The sequence below is a fragment of the Mobula birostris genome, chromosome 24 (assembly GCF_030028105.1).
Source record: "Mobula birostris isolate sMobBir1 chromosome 24, sMobBir1.hap1, whole genome shotgun sequence".
In the NCBI taxonomy this organism is placed as follows: domain Eukaryota; kingdom Metazoa; phylum Chordata; class Chondrichthyes; order Myliobatiformes; family Myliobatidae; genus Mobula; species Mobula birostris.
The window spans coordinates 59786089-59801919 of record NC_092393.1 but is presented as its reverse complement, the minus strand read 5'-3'; the positions used below and the strand labels follow the sequence as shown (position 1 = coordinate 59801919).

At 43.6% G+C, this 15831-nt stretch overlaps 1 protein-coding gene across 9 annotated transcripts in view; it reads right to left on the bottom strand.

Annotated features, from left to right (window-relative positions):
• The window catches only part of exoc7 (exocyst complex component 7), a 46454-nt gene that overhangs the window by 25823 nt on the left and 4800 nt on the right, over nt 1-15831 (bottom strand). For 5 of the 9 annotated variants that reach the window (XM_072241909.1, XM_072241910.1, XM_072241911.1 and 2 more), the window contains exons 2-7: nt 7496-7561; nt 6601-6785; nt 4102-4207; nt 3310-3532; nt 463-630; nt 208-219 (exon numbers count right to left, since the gene is read on the bottom strand). In XM_072241909.1, the coding sequence (XP_072098010.1) occupies nt 208-219; nt 463-630; nt 3310-3532; nt 4102-4207; nt 6601-6785; nt 7496-7561 (760 nt within the window). The remainder of the gene's footprint in view (nt 1-207; nt 220-462; nt 631-3309; nt 3533-4101; nt 4208-6600; nt 6786-7495; nt 7562-15831) is intronic. The other 4 variants (XM_072241913.1, XM_072241915.1, XM_072241917.1 and 1 more) reach the window with 1 other exon arrangement.

Genomic DNA, 15831 nt, shown 5'->3' with positions numbered 1-15831 from the left:
TCTTTTGAGTTTTATTGACACCGAATCACCCAAGATTAGTCAGCACAAACACTAGAGATTACGCAGCAAAACTTTGCATTAGGCAAAAGCTTCCAGTGACACAAACAGAAATACTTTTCTCCTGCAGTAGAGTTTAACATGTGCCACAGGCAGTGGACACAGGCAAAGACTGGCAAGGCTTAAAGGGCACATACAAGCATGGTTTACCTGGGATGAAGACTGCAATTCATCAACATGAAGAAAATTGAGAAAAAAATAAAGTTAGTAGTGATCAAAAAGACTTTTTTTAAAATATCCTCCAAAGCACGCCCTCCCAAAAAAATTCTCAGAAATTAATGTTTTTGACCTTTGGAAAGAATTGCTTAAAAGTGTCCCAAAGCTGACTTGGCTGAAGTGAAAGGAAGGTGACGGGTAGTGGAGACAGAAAACCAGGAATAATTAAAACAACAGCAAGGTACAAACCTGGTCTCTTCATGGCCTTTTTACTGGGGGTGTCTTTCCTTTTGTTCTGCATGGCAGGAGAGTACAGAATACCAGAGGATGAGCTATTTTTGCGGAAATGCTCCTTCAGGCCTTTAATTGAACGATCCAGCTGGTTGGAACGGATCTGGTAATACACATTCATAAAATCTGCAAGGAAGAGTGTACAAGTCAGCAAACTGAAATCCAGAGGTAATTATTTGTTTCCTTTTCCTGAAGGAATGGCTGAGAATTGCAGATAAAATCTCCTGCATCAATTTATATTGAAACAGCAAAACCTGTTTCTGAAAAATAAAATCCACATGCAACTGACAATTATCTCCCTCGTTAGAATTACAAATACACAACAAATTATTTAAAACTGAACCTTAGATTTCTACTACACTAGATCACTGTCTGATTCTCATGAAGAGAGGCACCCGACACTGCCTCAGATGGCATCTAATTAACACCAGACTCTTCTCTCATTTCCACAGCAGACTGCTGCATCCTCCCAAGGGCTTACAAAAATTAGACCATAGAGCAATATGTAGGAGATTGTGTATGTATCCCTTCCTGGAGTATTCACGTACAGTACAGCACAGACCCTTTGGCACACAATGGCATGCCAACCCTTTAACCCCCAAAATCTATTTAACCCTTCCCTCCCACATATCCCTCCATTTTTCTATCATCCATGTGGAAATCTAGAAATTTCTTAAATAAAATGCATTAGGGCTATTTATTTACTGGGATACAGCACAGAATAGCCCTTCCAACACTTCAAGATATGCTGTCCAGCAATCCTCTAATTTAATCTAGCCTAATCACTGAATAATTTACCAATTAAACTACCAACTGGTAGGTCTTTGGACTGTACGAGGAAACTGGAGCACCAGAACATCTGCCTGTAACACCACCCCTGGCAGGGCATTCCGTGCACCCACCGTTTTTATGCTTTCCGTGTGAAAACCCAGCTCTGCCATCCCCTCTATACTTTCCTCCAATTGCCTTAAAATTATGTCCTCTTGTTTTAGCCACTTCCACCATGGGAAAATGTCTCTGACTGTCCACTCTATCTATATCTCATCATTTTATACAGCTATCACAGAAAGAACTACTAGCTTTATTTGTTACACATACACAATGAAATACATCAGGTGTCAAATCAAATCAGTGAGGATTATGCTGGGCAGCCCACAAGCTTCTGACACCAACATAGCACGCCCACAACTCACTAACCTGACTGTATGCCTTTTGAATGTGGGAGAACACCAGAGCCCCCAGTGGAAACCAATGCAGTCATGGGGGTGGGGGGGGGGGCATACAAACCTTACAGACAGCAATGGGAATCAAACCTCAATCTTACAGCCAGTGCTGTGCTAACCGCTGTCACTATCTATGTCACCCATATAATTAAAAGAGGCTCTGCCTCGAATATCCATGCAACCAATGGACTAGCTTTGAGGGAGAGGGAATAGGAAGGGAAATGGTAAAGAGAAGAAAAAAACATGGCACAGCAGGAAAAGCACCAATGAGAAAGATTCCCCAGCAGAGCAGGAATCTGACATGTCAAAACAAGTATTTCAACAAGCACGAAAGAATATTTGTACCCATGGCTCTGCAAGGACACTTCAGCATCAAACTATACTGCAAAAGTACTGTACATCACCAACCATAAAACACCGGTGTTCCAAAAAGAGATTTAATTTAAAAAAAGGGATACAGTACAGAACAGGCCCTTCCAGACCTTTGAGCCATGCCGCCCAGCATCCCCTGATTTAGCCCTAGGCTAACCACAGGCCAATTTACAATGACCAATAACCTACTAACCGGTAGGTCTTTGGACTGTGGGAGAAAACAGGAGCACCTGCAGAAAACCCATACATCCCACAGGGAGGATGTACAAACTCCTTACAGAGGCATTAATAGGCAAAAAGGTTACACAAGCTAAAAGCCTGTGATACGTCAAGAGTTAAAAGTAATTGTCCAATAATTAGTGTCACGCTGGAATGCTTCATTTGCATCCTTATCTTGACTCTGTATGTCAAATGGCTCTGGCCTGCTGCTGTGCAAAGGCGAGCTATGCTCTCAAGGACCTTTCTCATCTGGGTTAACTGCACACTGTCTGTAAACTATCCGTGTCTGGACATTACCTTAACCCTTGCCTTGCCACAACTTCCACCCCTGAAATGTTGACTGTTCATTTGCGTCAGTAGATGCTGCCTGACCTGCTGTGTTCCTACACCATTTTGTGTGTTTTTTCTGATTTCCAGCATCCACAGTCTCTCTTGTAACTGCGTTTCCACCACTAAACTTTTTATTCAGAATATAGTTAAATTAAAATTTTTTGAGATATAAATTCATGTCTCCAGATCATTAGTTCAGGTCTCTGGATACCAAATAGAATTTTAATCACAAGAATTTCACACCATTTGAATATTTGACAATAACCAAGTTAAAAGTGAAAGCAAAGCAAAAAATTAGGCAGTGCAGATGTTCACTCAACTGCATGGTAGTGTAGCAGTTAACATAATGCTTTGAAGTGCCAGTGAATGGAAAAAGGAAATCCAGGTTCAATTCCCACCGCTTTCTGCAAGGAGTTCCCCTATTCTTCCTCCTGCATTCCAAAGATGTACAGGTTAAAGTTAGTAAGTTGCTACTAATTGTGTCTTACTATGTTGTCGCTGGAAGCCTGGTGACAGTTGCAGGCTGCACCCAGCACAGTCTCCAACTGTGTTGGTCTTTGACACAAACGACACATTTCACTATATGTTCTGGTGTACATGTGACAAATAAAGCTAAACTTTCATCTTGATTTTAAACGACTGCACCAGAGGACAAGCATACCCAGGCTCCTCCCATAATCCACCAACCACACTGAAACACAGATCAAATCCTGCAAAATGTTCTCAGGGAGATGCTCCAGAGGCACTTCATCTGTTGTCTCAATTTCTTCATCCGCAGTGATCAGGTCCAGGATGACAACGGGTGGAACTGGCTTGCTGTTGCGAGTTAGGAGGTTTCTGAACTCTGATTCCAAAGACTCTTTGCCTTTTTCAAAGAGGAATTTCTGTGAAAAACAATCCAGAGTTATTATTCTTCGAAGAAACAAAGCAGCTCTGGCACAGAGCTCAAGGGCCAAAGGGAATGTTTCAGAGGGACTGAGACTATTGGAGCCATCAGATCCCTGCTAGCTCTCTGCATGCTCTATCCCATTCCCACTGACTCCTCTGTTATTTTATTGCACATAGGAGTTGGGATGTTACGCTAAGGTTGCTGAGGCTGAATTAGGAGTATTGTGTGCAGTTCTGGTCACCTACCTACAGGAAAGACATAAATAAGATAAAAAGAGCACAGAGAAAGTTTACAAGGACTTGAGGACCTGAGTTATAGGGAAAGGTTGAATAGGCTAGGAGTTTATTCTCTGGTGCATAGGAGAATGAGGGGGGACTGGACACAAAATGAGTTTAGATAGGGGAAATGCCAAAGGTCATTGGTGAATCAAAGGGTGAAAGGCAGATCTCTGCCCCTCTGATCACAAGAAGTCAGAAAAATAAATGACATTTTACAGCTGATCGCTTCTTACACTTACCACCCGATTCAGCTCGGGGCTGTCTGGGTTGTTGTCCTCACACTTACCACCCGGTTCAGCTCGGGGCTGTCTGGGTTGTTGTCCTGGAAGAACTCCACAGCTTTCCGAATCCTCGCCATGCAGTTCAGGTACTCCTCCAGCCTTCCAGCAGGACTGTCCGACAGCAGGAGAGGATACCACAGATCAGTAACTCAGAACACAGAAACTGCCTGCTTTAGAAGGTCATAGGGCCATAACCCACAGCAGCGGAATTAGGCCATTCAGCCCATCAGCTCGCTCCGCCATTCATTATCCCCCTCAATTCCATTCTCCTGCCTTCTTCTCATAACCTTTGATCTTGCATCTTTGGAAACAGCTCTATTTCTATCTTTAATATCTCTGTTTTTCTCTTTCAGGGTTCCTTTGAAGACCCTGACCTGGAGTTACACGCTGACTTCAGTTCTTTGCGAGAATGGGACCCCTCTCAGGGTTTCACAACTGGTCGTTATTCGATATGCCAAGGATGCAGTCTAAGAGATCAGCTCTCCTTTGGAGTTCCAAGATCTCGTGGCTCTGGAGACTGGCGGAGCGAAGGTCGGTGTCCCAGCAGGAGATCGGTATGTCATGGGAGACTGAAGATCTCTGGCTGTGTGCCCAGAGACCCGAGATCTTTGGGCACAGACCTCGGAAAAAGCAATGCAACAGACTCTTAACATCGTAAATCAGCAAGTTGTTTTTTTATGTCTCCCCTCTCACTGGGAAACAGAGACACCTCTTTCTCCCTTATTAGGGAGAGGGAGAGAGAGCCTGTGGTATGTCTATTACTGGGTGAACGACTAGCCTTTGGGGTACAGCAGGTCTGTGTCTTTGTTGATGCTTTGCTGCATGCTTGAGTGCTCAGTGGTGGGTGCATATGTTTTTTTTACTGGTGGGGGAGGGGGGATCGTTGCTTTGCTGCTGCTTACACGTGGGAGGGGGGAGTTGGGGGGCTTTGGGATTCTAACATTTTACTGTCATTCATTCTTTGGGGGGTACTCCTCTGTTTTTGTGGATGGTTGCAAAGAAACAGCACTTCAGAATGTATATTGTATACATTTCTGACATTAAATGTACCTTTGAAACATGTACATTAAACCTTTCATTCCTCTCAAAATGAATGCCAACATGGCTTTTGCTTTCCTTACCACTGACTGAACCTGCAAGTTAACCTATTCGATTTTTTGAATTTTCTCCATTTAGAAAATACTCTATGCCTTTATTCCTTTGACCAAATAAATGCGTGACCATACACCTCCTAACACAATATTCCATCAGATCAGAATGGGCAAAGAAGTGACAGATCGAATACGGTGTAGGGAAGTGTATAGTCTTTGGTAGAAGGAACAAATGCATAGACTATTTTCCACATGGGGAAAAGAATTCATAAATCAGAGGTGCAAAGGGACTTGGGAATCAATCCTTGTGCAGGGTTCTGTCAAGGATAACACTGCAAATTGAGTTGGTAGTAAGGAAGGCAAATGCAATGTTAGCATCCATTTCAAGAGGATTAGAATATAAAAGCAAGGATGCAATGCTGAGGGTTTAAAAAGGTATTGGTCACGCTGCACTTGGAATATTGTGAACCATTTTGGGAACACTTATCTCAGAACGAATGTGCTGGCATTGGAGAGAATCCAGAGGAAGTTTTTAAAAAAATCCCAGGATGAAGGGATTTATGTGTAAGGCATGTTTGATGGCTCTGGGCAGCATCAGAATAGACGGACATCTCTTTAGATAAAGAGGAATTTCTTTAGCCAGAGAGCATCAGTGGAATTCATTGCCACAAACGGTGAGCAGACTCAATGAGCTTATGAGTTCTGGTGGGAGGAATGAACATGAAATAACTGAAGTCAACTGTAAGTGCTCATGTTGTCATTTGGCATGGGACACAGATTTCCAAAACAATAAAATGAAGGGGAAGCCAGCTTCTGCAGATCTCAAGGTCATACCTTTAGCTTTCCATGCTCTCTCTCCTGGACTTTTCCTTCCCAAGCATCTTTGCCTTTCTTCTTTAAGATAATTCTCAAAACTTACCTTGTTGACCAAGCTTTTGTCTGTCTATCTTAACTGTTCCTCCTTTAGTTCAGAATGAAATGCACATCTGTGACGTGCCTTGATATACTTGTTTAAAGGTGCTAATGGTCTCCACTGATGTAAGGGATCGCAGTCTCATGACCGTGATAGTTCTTGGCAAATTTTTCTACAGAAGTGGTTTGCCATTGCTTTCTTCTGGGCAGTGTCTTTACAAGACATTATCAATACTCTTCAGAGCTTCTCTGCCAGGTGTCAGGAGTCACATAACCTGGACTTGTGATATGCACCGGCTGTTCATACGACCATTCACCACCTGCTCTCATGGCTTCACGTGACCCTGATCGGGGGCTAAGCAGGTGCTACACCTTGTCCAAGGGTGACCTGCAAGCGGAAGGAAGGAGCGCCTACACCTCCACTGAACAAAGCATACAATGATGAATTGCCCCCACTTTCTACTAGCACAGAATGAACACACCCTTTCAAGTCTCACTCACCCTTCCTTGATGATCTTTTCAGTGTCCTTCGCTACATGGTAATAGCTAATCACGTGGTCCAGGCAAGACAGCGTTTTGTCCACGTTATCCTGCAGACGCTGCAGATTTTCCGTCTGCTTGTGGACCGGAATGATGGAATTCTCCAGTTGCATCAGTCGACTTTCAAAGGATGAAAGGATGGAAACCTAGGACAATAGATGCAGCAATCAGGTGTTGATGTAACGCCGCGGTTCTCATGTTCCTGTCCGAAAGCCCACAACCACTCCATGATGTTTACTACAATTTCCAGATTTAGTAATCCTCCCTTTGAGCAGAGTGGCAGTCAGAGAAACAGAGGACAGAGTACAAACAGATTCGGAGGCGTGCTTTCTAGTCGTGGGTCAATGGTTAACACTAACCTCCTAGTTAAAAGGTCTCTCTGAAGTCTCAGACTGTGACCTATTTATCACACATATTAAAACATACAGAGAAATGCACCATTTACGTGAACAACCAACACAACCCAAAGATGCACTGGGGCAACGCACAAGTGTTCCCACACATTCCCACACCAACATAGCATGTCCGTAATGTTCTATGTAACGCTACAAGTAAAAACAGCAATAAAAACAATGAAACATGCCCCTTTCCTCCCTCCCACCCCCTCTTTCTCTCTCTCTCTCACACACACACACACCCTGATTCCTCACCCCGGAGAAGAAAGTAGCCAAAGACTCATGATCGACAAGGACAGAAGTTCCACCTCATTTTAAATCTCCTGCAGTGGCACAGTCGTGTCCGCTGCAGTTCTCACGTCCCTCCTCTCCATGGCTCAGTGGCCAAACATCCACGATGCTATGTCCAGCCTAACTGGTCAAAATATTCACTGCAAACCCAAGTCAAATAAATTCCTTACCATGTTTTTTGTCAGTTGATCACTTTTTTCCAAGCTCTCTCTTATAAATGACAAAGTTTCTTGTTCCTATTAAACAAAGTTGGAAACATGGATTTAATGACCAAGACACTTCAATGCTTTGTGTTCAGAAAAAAACGCAAAGCCACCAGTTTTCAGTAACAGCACAGTGAGTGTTTGTTTTAGGAGATAACACAGAACCACATTTCAGCCTAACAGAGCTTCACCAAACCGGGGCGGGTGGCAGTGTAGTGGTTAGCACACTGCTTTACAGCACCAGTGACCAATGATTGGGGTTCACCTCCTGCTACTGTCTGTACGTTCTCCCTGCTCCGGGTTCTCCAGCTTCCCCCCACATTCAGAGCAGAACGGATTGGGTTAGTGAGTTGTGAGCAAGCTACTTCAGTGCCAGGAGTGTGGCGACAGGAGATGCCCAGCACAATCCTCACTGATTTGACACAAATGCCACATTTCACTGCCTGTTTCAATGTACGTGTGACAAATAAAGCTAAGCTCCTAATCTTTAAATGTTTTGGCCATCTACACTAATCCCATTTGCCTGCATTAAGTCAGTATTGTTCTGTGCCTTGCCTGTTCAAGTGGCTGAATCAGCTCCTATGGCAGACAGTTTTAAAAAAAAACTTTCCTATCAAATTTCTTTTCAAACTCTTTCCTCTCACCTGAAATCCATTGGAAACTAACAGAAAAGACTACAGAACATGACCACACACACACAAAATGGTGGGAAGAACTCAGCACATCAGGCAGCAACTACGGAGGGGAATAAACAGTCAATATTTTGGGCCAAAACCCTTCATCCGGCGAGGTAGTGTTTGTGGGGAAGTTCAGGGCAATCAATCAGCTTCAATACCCCACTCAATGATTGACTGTTATTAACCTGCTAGAAAGAGCTGGACACATCCAGACCGATTCTGAAATAGGCCCAAATCAAAGTTCTACGTAAATTTATTATTAAAATACATATACAGTATTGTGCAAAAGTCTTAGACACCCTAACTATATATGTGCCTAAGATTACTGCACCATACTGTATGTTACCATATGTACTACACTAAGTTTCATTTTCTTTCAGGCATTCACAGTAGATACAAAGAAATGCAATAGAATCAATGAAAAACTACATTGACGGACAAACAACCAATGTACACAAGAAAATAAACTTTGCAAATACATACAAAAACAACAAATAGCAATAATAAGCAATAAATATTAAGAACACAAGTTGTAGAGTCCTTGACAGCGACCCACTGATTGTGTTGAGGTGACTGAAGTTATCCACACTGGTTCTGGAACCTGATGGTTGAGAGGTGATAACTGTTCCAAACCTGGTGGTGTGGGACCTGATGGTTGTAGGGTAATAACTGTTCCTGAACCTGGTGGTGTGGGTCCTGATGGTTGAGGGGTGATAACTGTTCCAAACCTGGTGGTGTGGGACCTCATGGTTGAGGGATAATAACTGTTCCTGAACCTGGTGGTGTGGGACCTGATGGTTAGAAACACAGAAAATAGGTGCAGGAGTAGGCCATTTGGCCCTTTGAGCCTGCACCGCCATTCAGTATGATCATGGCTGATCATTCAACTCAGAACCCTACACCAGCCTTCCCTCCATACCCCCTGATCCCTTTAGCCACAAGGGCCATATCTAACTCCCTCTTAAATATAGCCAATCAACTGGCCTCCACTGTTTCCTGTGGCAGAGAATTCCACAGATTCACCACTCTCTGTGTGAAGAAGTTTTTCCTCATCTCAGTCCTAAAAGGCTTCCCCTTTATCCTCAAACTGTGACCCCTCATTCTGGACTTCCCCAACATCGGGAACAATCTTCCTGCATCTAGCCTGTCCAATCCCTTTAGGATTTTATACGTTTCAATAAGATCCCCCCTCAATCTAAATTCCAACGAGCATAAGCCTAGTCGATCCAGTCTTTCATCATATGAAAGTCCTGCCATCCTAGGATTCAACCTGGTGAACCTTCTTTGTATTCCCTCTATGGCAAGAATGTCTTTCCTCGGATTAGGGGACCAAAACTGCACACAATACTCCAGGTGTGGTCTCACCAAGGCCTTGTACAACTACAGTAGTACCTCCTTGCTCCTGTACTTGAATCCTCTTGCTATAAATGCCAGCATACCATTTGCCTTTTTCACCGCCTGCTGTACCTGCATGCCCACTTTCAATGACTGGTGTATAATGACACCCAGGTCTCGCTGCACCTCCCCTTTTCCTAATCGTCCACCTTTCAGATAATAATCTGTTTTCCTGTTTTTGCCACCAAAGTGGATAACCTCACATTTATCCACATTAAGTTGCATCTGCCATGAATTTGCCCACTCACCTAATCTATCCAAGTCACCCTGCAACCTCTTAGCATCCTCCTCACAGCTAACACTGCCGCCCAGCTTCGTGTCATCTGCAAACTTGGAGATGCTGCATTTAATTCCCTCGTCTAAGTCATTAATATATATTGTAAACAACTGGGGTCCCAGCACTGAGCCTTGCGGTACCCCACTAGTCACTGTCTGCCATTCTGAATAGGTCCCGTTTATTCCCACTCTTTGCTTCCTGTCTGCTAACCAACTCTCCACCCACACCAATACCTTACCCCCAATACCATGTGCTTTAAGTTTGCACACTAATCTCCTGTGTGGGGCCTTGTCAAAAGCCTTCTGAAAATCCAAATATACCACATCCACTGGTTCTCCCCTATCCACTCTACTAGTTACATCCTCAAAAATTCTATGAGATTCGTCAGACATGATTTTCCTTTCACAAATCCATGCTGACTATGTCCGATGATTTCACCACTTTCCAAATGTGCTGTTATCACATCTTTGATAACTGACTCTAGCGTTTTCCCCACCACCGATGTTAGGCTAACCGGTCTATAATTCCCCAGTTTCTCTCTCCCTCCTTTTTTAAGAAGTGGGGTTACATTAGCCACCCTCCAATCGTCAGGAACTAGTCCAGAATCTAAAGTGTTTTGAAAAATTATCACTAATGCATCCACTATTTCTTGGGCTACTTCCTTAAGCACTCTGGGATGCAGATCATCTGGCTCTGGGGATTTATCTGCCTTTAATCCCTTCAATTTACCTAACACCACTTCCCTACTAACATGTATTTCCCTCAGTTCCTCCATCTCACTAGACCCTCTGTCCCCTACTATTTCCGGAAGATTATTTATGTTCTCCTTAGTGAAGACAGGAGCAAAGTAGTTATTCAATTGGTCTGCCATGTCCTTGCTCCCCATAATCAATTCACCTGTTTCTGTCTGTAGGGGACCTACATTTGTCTTAACCAATCTTTTTCTTTTCACTATCTATAAAAGCTTTTACAGTCAGTTTTTATGTTCCCTGCCAGTTTTCTCTCATAATCTTTTTTCCCTTTCCTAATTAACTCTTTGTCCTCCTCTGCTAGACTCTGAATTTCTCCCAGTCCTCAGGTGTGCCGCTTTTTCTGGCTAATTTGTATGTTTCTTCTCTGGAATTGATACTATCCCTAATTTCCCTTGTCAGCCACGGGTGCACTACCTTCCCTGATTTATTCTTTTGCCAAACTGGGATGAACAATCGTTGTAGTTCATCCATGCGATCTTTAAATGCTTGCCATTACATATCCACCGTCAACACTTTAAGTATCATTTGCCAGTCTATCTTAGCTAATTCACGTCTCGTACCTTCAAAGTTACCCTTCTTTAAGTTCAGAACCTTTGTTTCTGAATTAACTATGTCACTCTCCATCTTAATGAAGAATTCCACCATATTATGGCCACTCTTACCCCAGGGGCCTCTCACGACAAGATTGCTAATTAACCCTTCCTCATTGCTCAATACCCAGTCTAGAATAGCCTGCTCTCTAGTTGGTTCCTCGACATGTTGGTTCAAAAAACCAGCCCACATACATTCCAAGAAATCCTCTTTCTCAGCACCCTTACCAATTTGGTTAACCCAATCTATATGTAGATTGAAGTCACCCATTATAATTGCTGTTCCTTTATTGCACACATTTCTAATTTCCTGTTTAATGCCATTCCCAACTTCACTACTACTGTTAGGTGGCCTGTACACAACTCCCACCAGTGTTTTCTGCCCTTTAGTGTTATGCAGCTCTACCCATATCGATTCCACATCCTCCTGGCTAATGTCCTTCCTTTCTATTGCGTTAATCTCCTCTCTAACCAGCAGTGCTACCCCACCTCCTTTTCTTTCATGTCTTTCCCTCCTGAATATTGAATATCCCTGAATGTTGAGCTCCCATCCTTGATCACCCTGGAGCCATGTCTCTGTGATCCCAACTATATCATATTCATTAATAACAATCTGTACTTTTAATTCATCCATTTTGTTACAAATGCTCCTTGCATTGACCCACAAAGCCTTCAGGCTTGCTTTTACAACACTCTTAGCCCTCATACAATTATGTTGAAAAGTGGCCCTTTTTGATTTTTGCCCTGGATTTGCCAGCCTGCCACTTTTACTTTTCACCTTACTACTTTTTGCTTCTACCCTCATTTTACACCCCTCTGTCCCTCTGCACTTGTTCCCATCCCCCTGTTGTGAACTAACCTCCTCTCTCCTAGTCTCCTTAATTTGATTCCCACCCCTCAACCATTCTAGTTTAAAGTCACCCCAGTAGCCCTCGCAAATCTCCCCGCCAGGATATTGGTCCCCCCTGCTCCAATCCCTCAGCCACGCATTTATCCTCCACCTCATTCCATTCCTACTCTCACTGTCGCGTGGCGCGGGCAGTAATCCCGAGATTACTACCTTTGCAGTCCTTTTTCTCAACTCCCTTCCTAACTCCCTATATTCTCCTTTCAGGACCTCTTCCCTTTTCCTACCTATGTCATTGGTATCTGTATGTACCACAACCTCTGGCTCCTCACCCTCCCACTTCAGGATATCTTGGACGTGATCAGAAATATCCCGGACCCTGGCACCAGGGAGGCAAACTACCATCCAGGTCTCCTGACTGCATCCACATAATTGCCTATCTGACCCCCTTACTATCGAGTCCCCTATTACTACTGCCCTCCTTTTCCTTTCCCTACCCTTCTGAGCTACAGGGCCGGACTCTGTGCCGGAGGCACGGCCATTGTCACTTGAGGGGTAATAACTGTTCCTGAACCTGGTGGTGTGAAACTTGATGGTTGAGGGGTGAAAACTGTTCCTGAACTTGGTGGTGAGGGGCCTAAGGCTCCTGTACCTCCTAGAGATACCACTTTAGCCAGTTACAAGTGCACACTAGAATATGTGGAGTTTGTGGTTTTGGAATTGCAGGTTTTCCTTATTCACATTTGCCTGCAATTAGCAGTTTACCCTTGTGAACCAAACAACAAATTCACAATATGGATTGGCAAGATGTGAGACAAGTAATTATTACTTCAACCCAGCAAATAGAAAACATTTCCTAAATAGAAAAACAATGCAGTGGCAAAAACGAGTCAGGAGGGAAAAGATTTGACCTGCCCAACTGACAGGCAGACCCAAGCAAACTGGAACTGATAAGATGCAGTTAGAATGCTCTCCACGTGACAGATACCGTGGAGAGCATTCTAACTGGCTGCATCACCATCTGGTATGGGGGGGAGGGGGCTGTAGGATTGAAATAAGCTGCAGGGAGTTGTAAACTCAGTCAGCTCCATCATGGGCACTAGCCTCCATTGTATCCAGGATATCTTCAAGAAGCAATGCCTCAAAAAGGCAGCATCCATCACAAGGATCCCCATCAACCAGGACATGCCCTCCTCTCATTACTACAATCAGGAAGGAGGTACAGGAGCCTGAAGACACACACTCAACAATTCAGGAACAGCTTCTTCCCCTCTGCCATCAATTCCTGAATGGACAATGAACCCAGGAACACCACCTCACTACTTTATTTTTACTTTAGCACCACTTATTTAACTATTTACTATCTACATATAATAACTAATTCACAGGATTTTTTCTTTATTATTACGCATTGCATTGTACTACTGCTGCAAAAACAACACATTTCATGATGTGTGTCAGTAATATTAAACCCGATTCTGATTCATAATTGTCACAAGTAAAGGTCTCACCCAAAAATATTGCATGTCCATTTCCCTCCAGAGATGCTGCCGAACCCACCGAGGTCCTGCATCACCTTGTGTTGCCCAAGTTGGAGTGGATTATCGGGATCTCTCTTCCATCCATGAGGTATTTATCAGGAGTGCCCTTAGCATCGTCAATGATCCCTCCCACCCTTCCAATAATCTCTTTGACCCCCGCCTCCCCAGCATCAGCTACCGTAGCATTAGGACAAGAATCAATAGAATGGGAAACAGCTTCTTCCTCCAGCCCATAAGACTACTGAACTCCCTGCCATCACCAGGTCTCAACATGTATGACACGCCAGTAGCACTAGACTGTTTACTTTTCAAACTTGTGTCATACATGCACCTTATTACACTAGTAAGTTATATGTGAGTTATATGTACTGTGTTGGCACCTTGGTCTGGAGGAATGTTGTTTCATTTGGTGATATACATTTATTTTTTTAAGCAATGCTGCACAGAACAGGCCCTTCCAGCCCTTTGAACTAAGCCACCCGGCAATCCCCAAGACACTGAGTAACATTTACAATGACCAATTAACCTACTCAGTGGGAGGAAACCAGAGCACCTGGGGAAAACCCATGCATTCCACAGGGCAGACGTACAGAGCGTCCTCACAGAATGGTACCAGAATTGAACTCTGAATTCCAGAACGGCCTGAGCTGTAAAAGCATCGCGCTAACCGCTACGCATTTGTACGTCTGAATGACGGTAAACTGAACCTGAACTTGCTTGCATGGCATTCAGTGGGGATTTTCCATATGCAGGCACACCAAGGTAGTACAAAAGGAAAGCAAAACGAAACATAGTCTATAGTGTTGCAGTTACAGAGAAAGTGCAATGCAGGTAGGCAGCTACAGTGCTGGGGGCAACAGGAGATAGCTTGGGAGAACAAGAGTTCATTGTTATCGGATTACAGCCATTCAAGAGTCTGCTATCAGTGAGATAGAAGTTGTCCTCGAGCTTGGTAACGTGTTAATTGCAACATCAGAATCAAGTTGACGTGAGGTTTTCCATGGTTGCAGTGAAATGCAAATATACTACACATTAAAAGAAAAAGTTTGTAAACTCTTTGCAATTACCTAGTTTTCTGCATTAATTACTCATAAATGTGGTCTGATCATCTAAATCAGAATAATAAACACAATCTGTCTAAACTAATACAAAACTATTGTACTACTATTTGTCATTACTGAGTGCACATTTAAACAATCACAGTCTAAATTCAAAGAAGTACAGGTGTCCCCCGCTTTTCGAACGTTCACTTTACGAAACCTCACTGTTACGAAAGATCTACATTAGTTCCCTGTTTTCGCTTTCAGAAGGTGTTTTCACTGTTACAAAAAAAATCAGCGCGCGATAAAAGGCAGCGTGCGCCCCGAGCAGCCGCTCTCCCCCGGATTCAGAACAGCATTCTAGCCAGCATTGTTTTAACACGAGCCTGTGAGCAGCCGTTTGCAAGATGAGTTCTATGGTATTGGAAAAGCCTAAAAGAACTCGTAAGGGTGTTACACTTAGTGTAAAACTAGACATAATTAAGCGTTTCAATCGTGGTGAACGAAGCGAGCACAATGTGAGTTTGGCTTGTGGAAGCTGACGAAGATGATGTTGAAGAGGTTTTGGCATCCCATGACCAAGAACTGATAGATGAAGAGTTGATGCAATTGGAAGAAGAAAGGATAACAATCGAAACCGAATGCAGTAGCGAACAGAACGTGAAGCAACTGCGTGAGATTTTCGCTGCAATGATAAAGTACGACTTCAATTTTGAAAGGGTATGTAGGTTTAGGGGATATTTGCAAGATGGTTTTAGTCCTTACAAAGAATTGTATGATAGAAAAATGCGCGAGGCTCAGCAGTCAAGCAAGCCTTCCACATCAGACACAGCAGACAACAAACCTCGACCTTTGACATCGAGGCGGGCAGTCATAGGAGAAGATGAGCTGCCTGCTCTAATGGAAACAGATGATGAGATGACACCCCAGTGTCCCACCACCCCAACACCCAGGCCGCTGACAGATACCGATTCGCAGAGAATGCAGCGGTAGCCGGGAGGCACACAGCACATCTTTAAGAGAAAAGCCAAAATAAACATGCTAATTAATTAGGTACCGCCGGACATGTAATTGTCGGCCCAGATCAGTGCCGATTTCCGATTGCGTTGTCTCTGATCTGGGCCGACAATTACATGTCGGGTGGCACCTAATTAATTAGCATGTTTATTTTGGCTTTTCTCTTA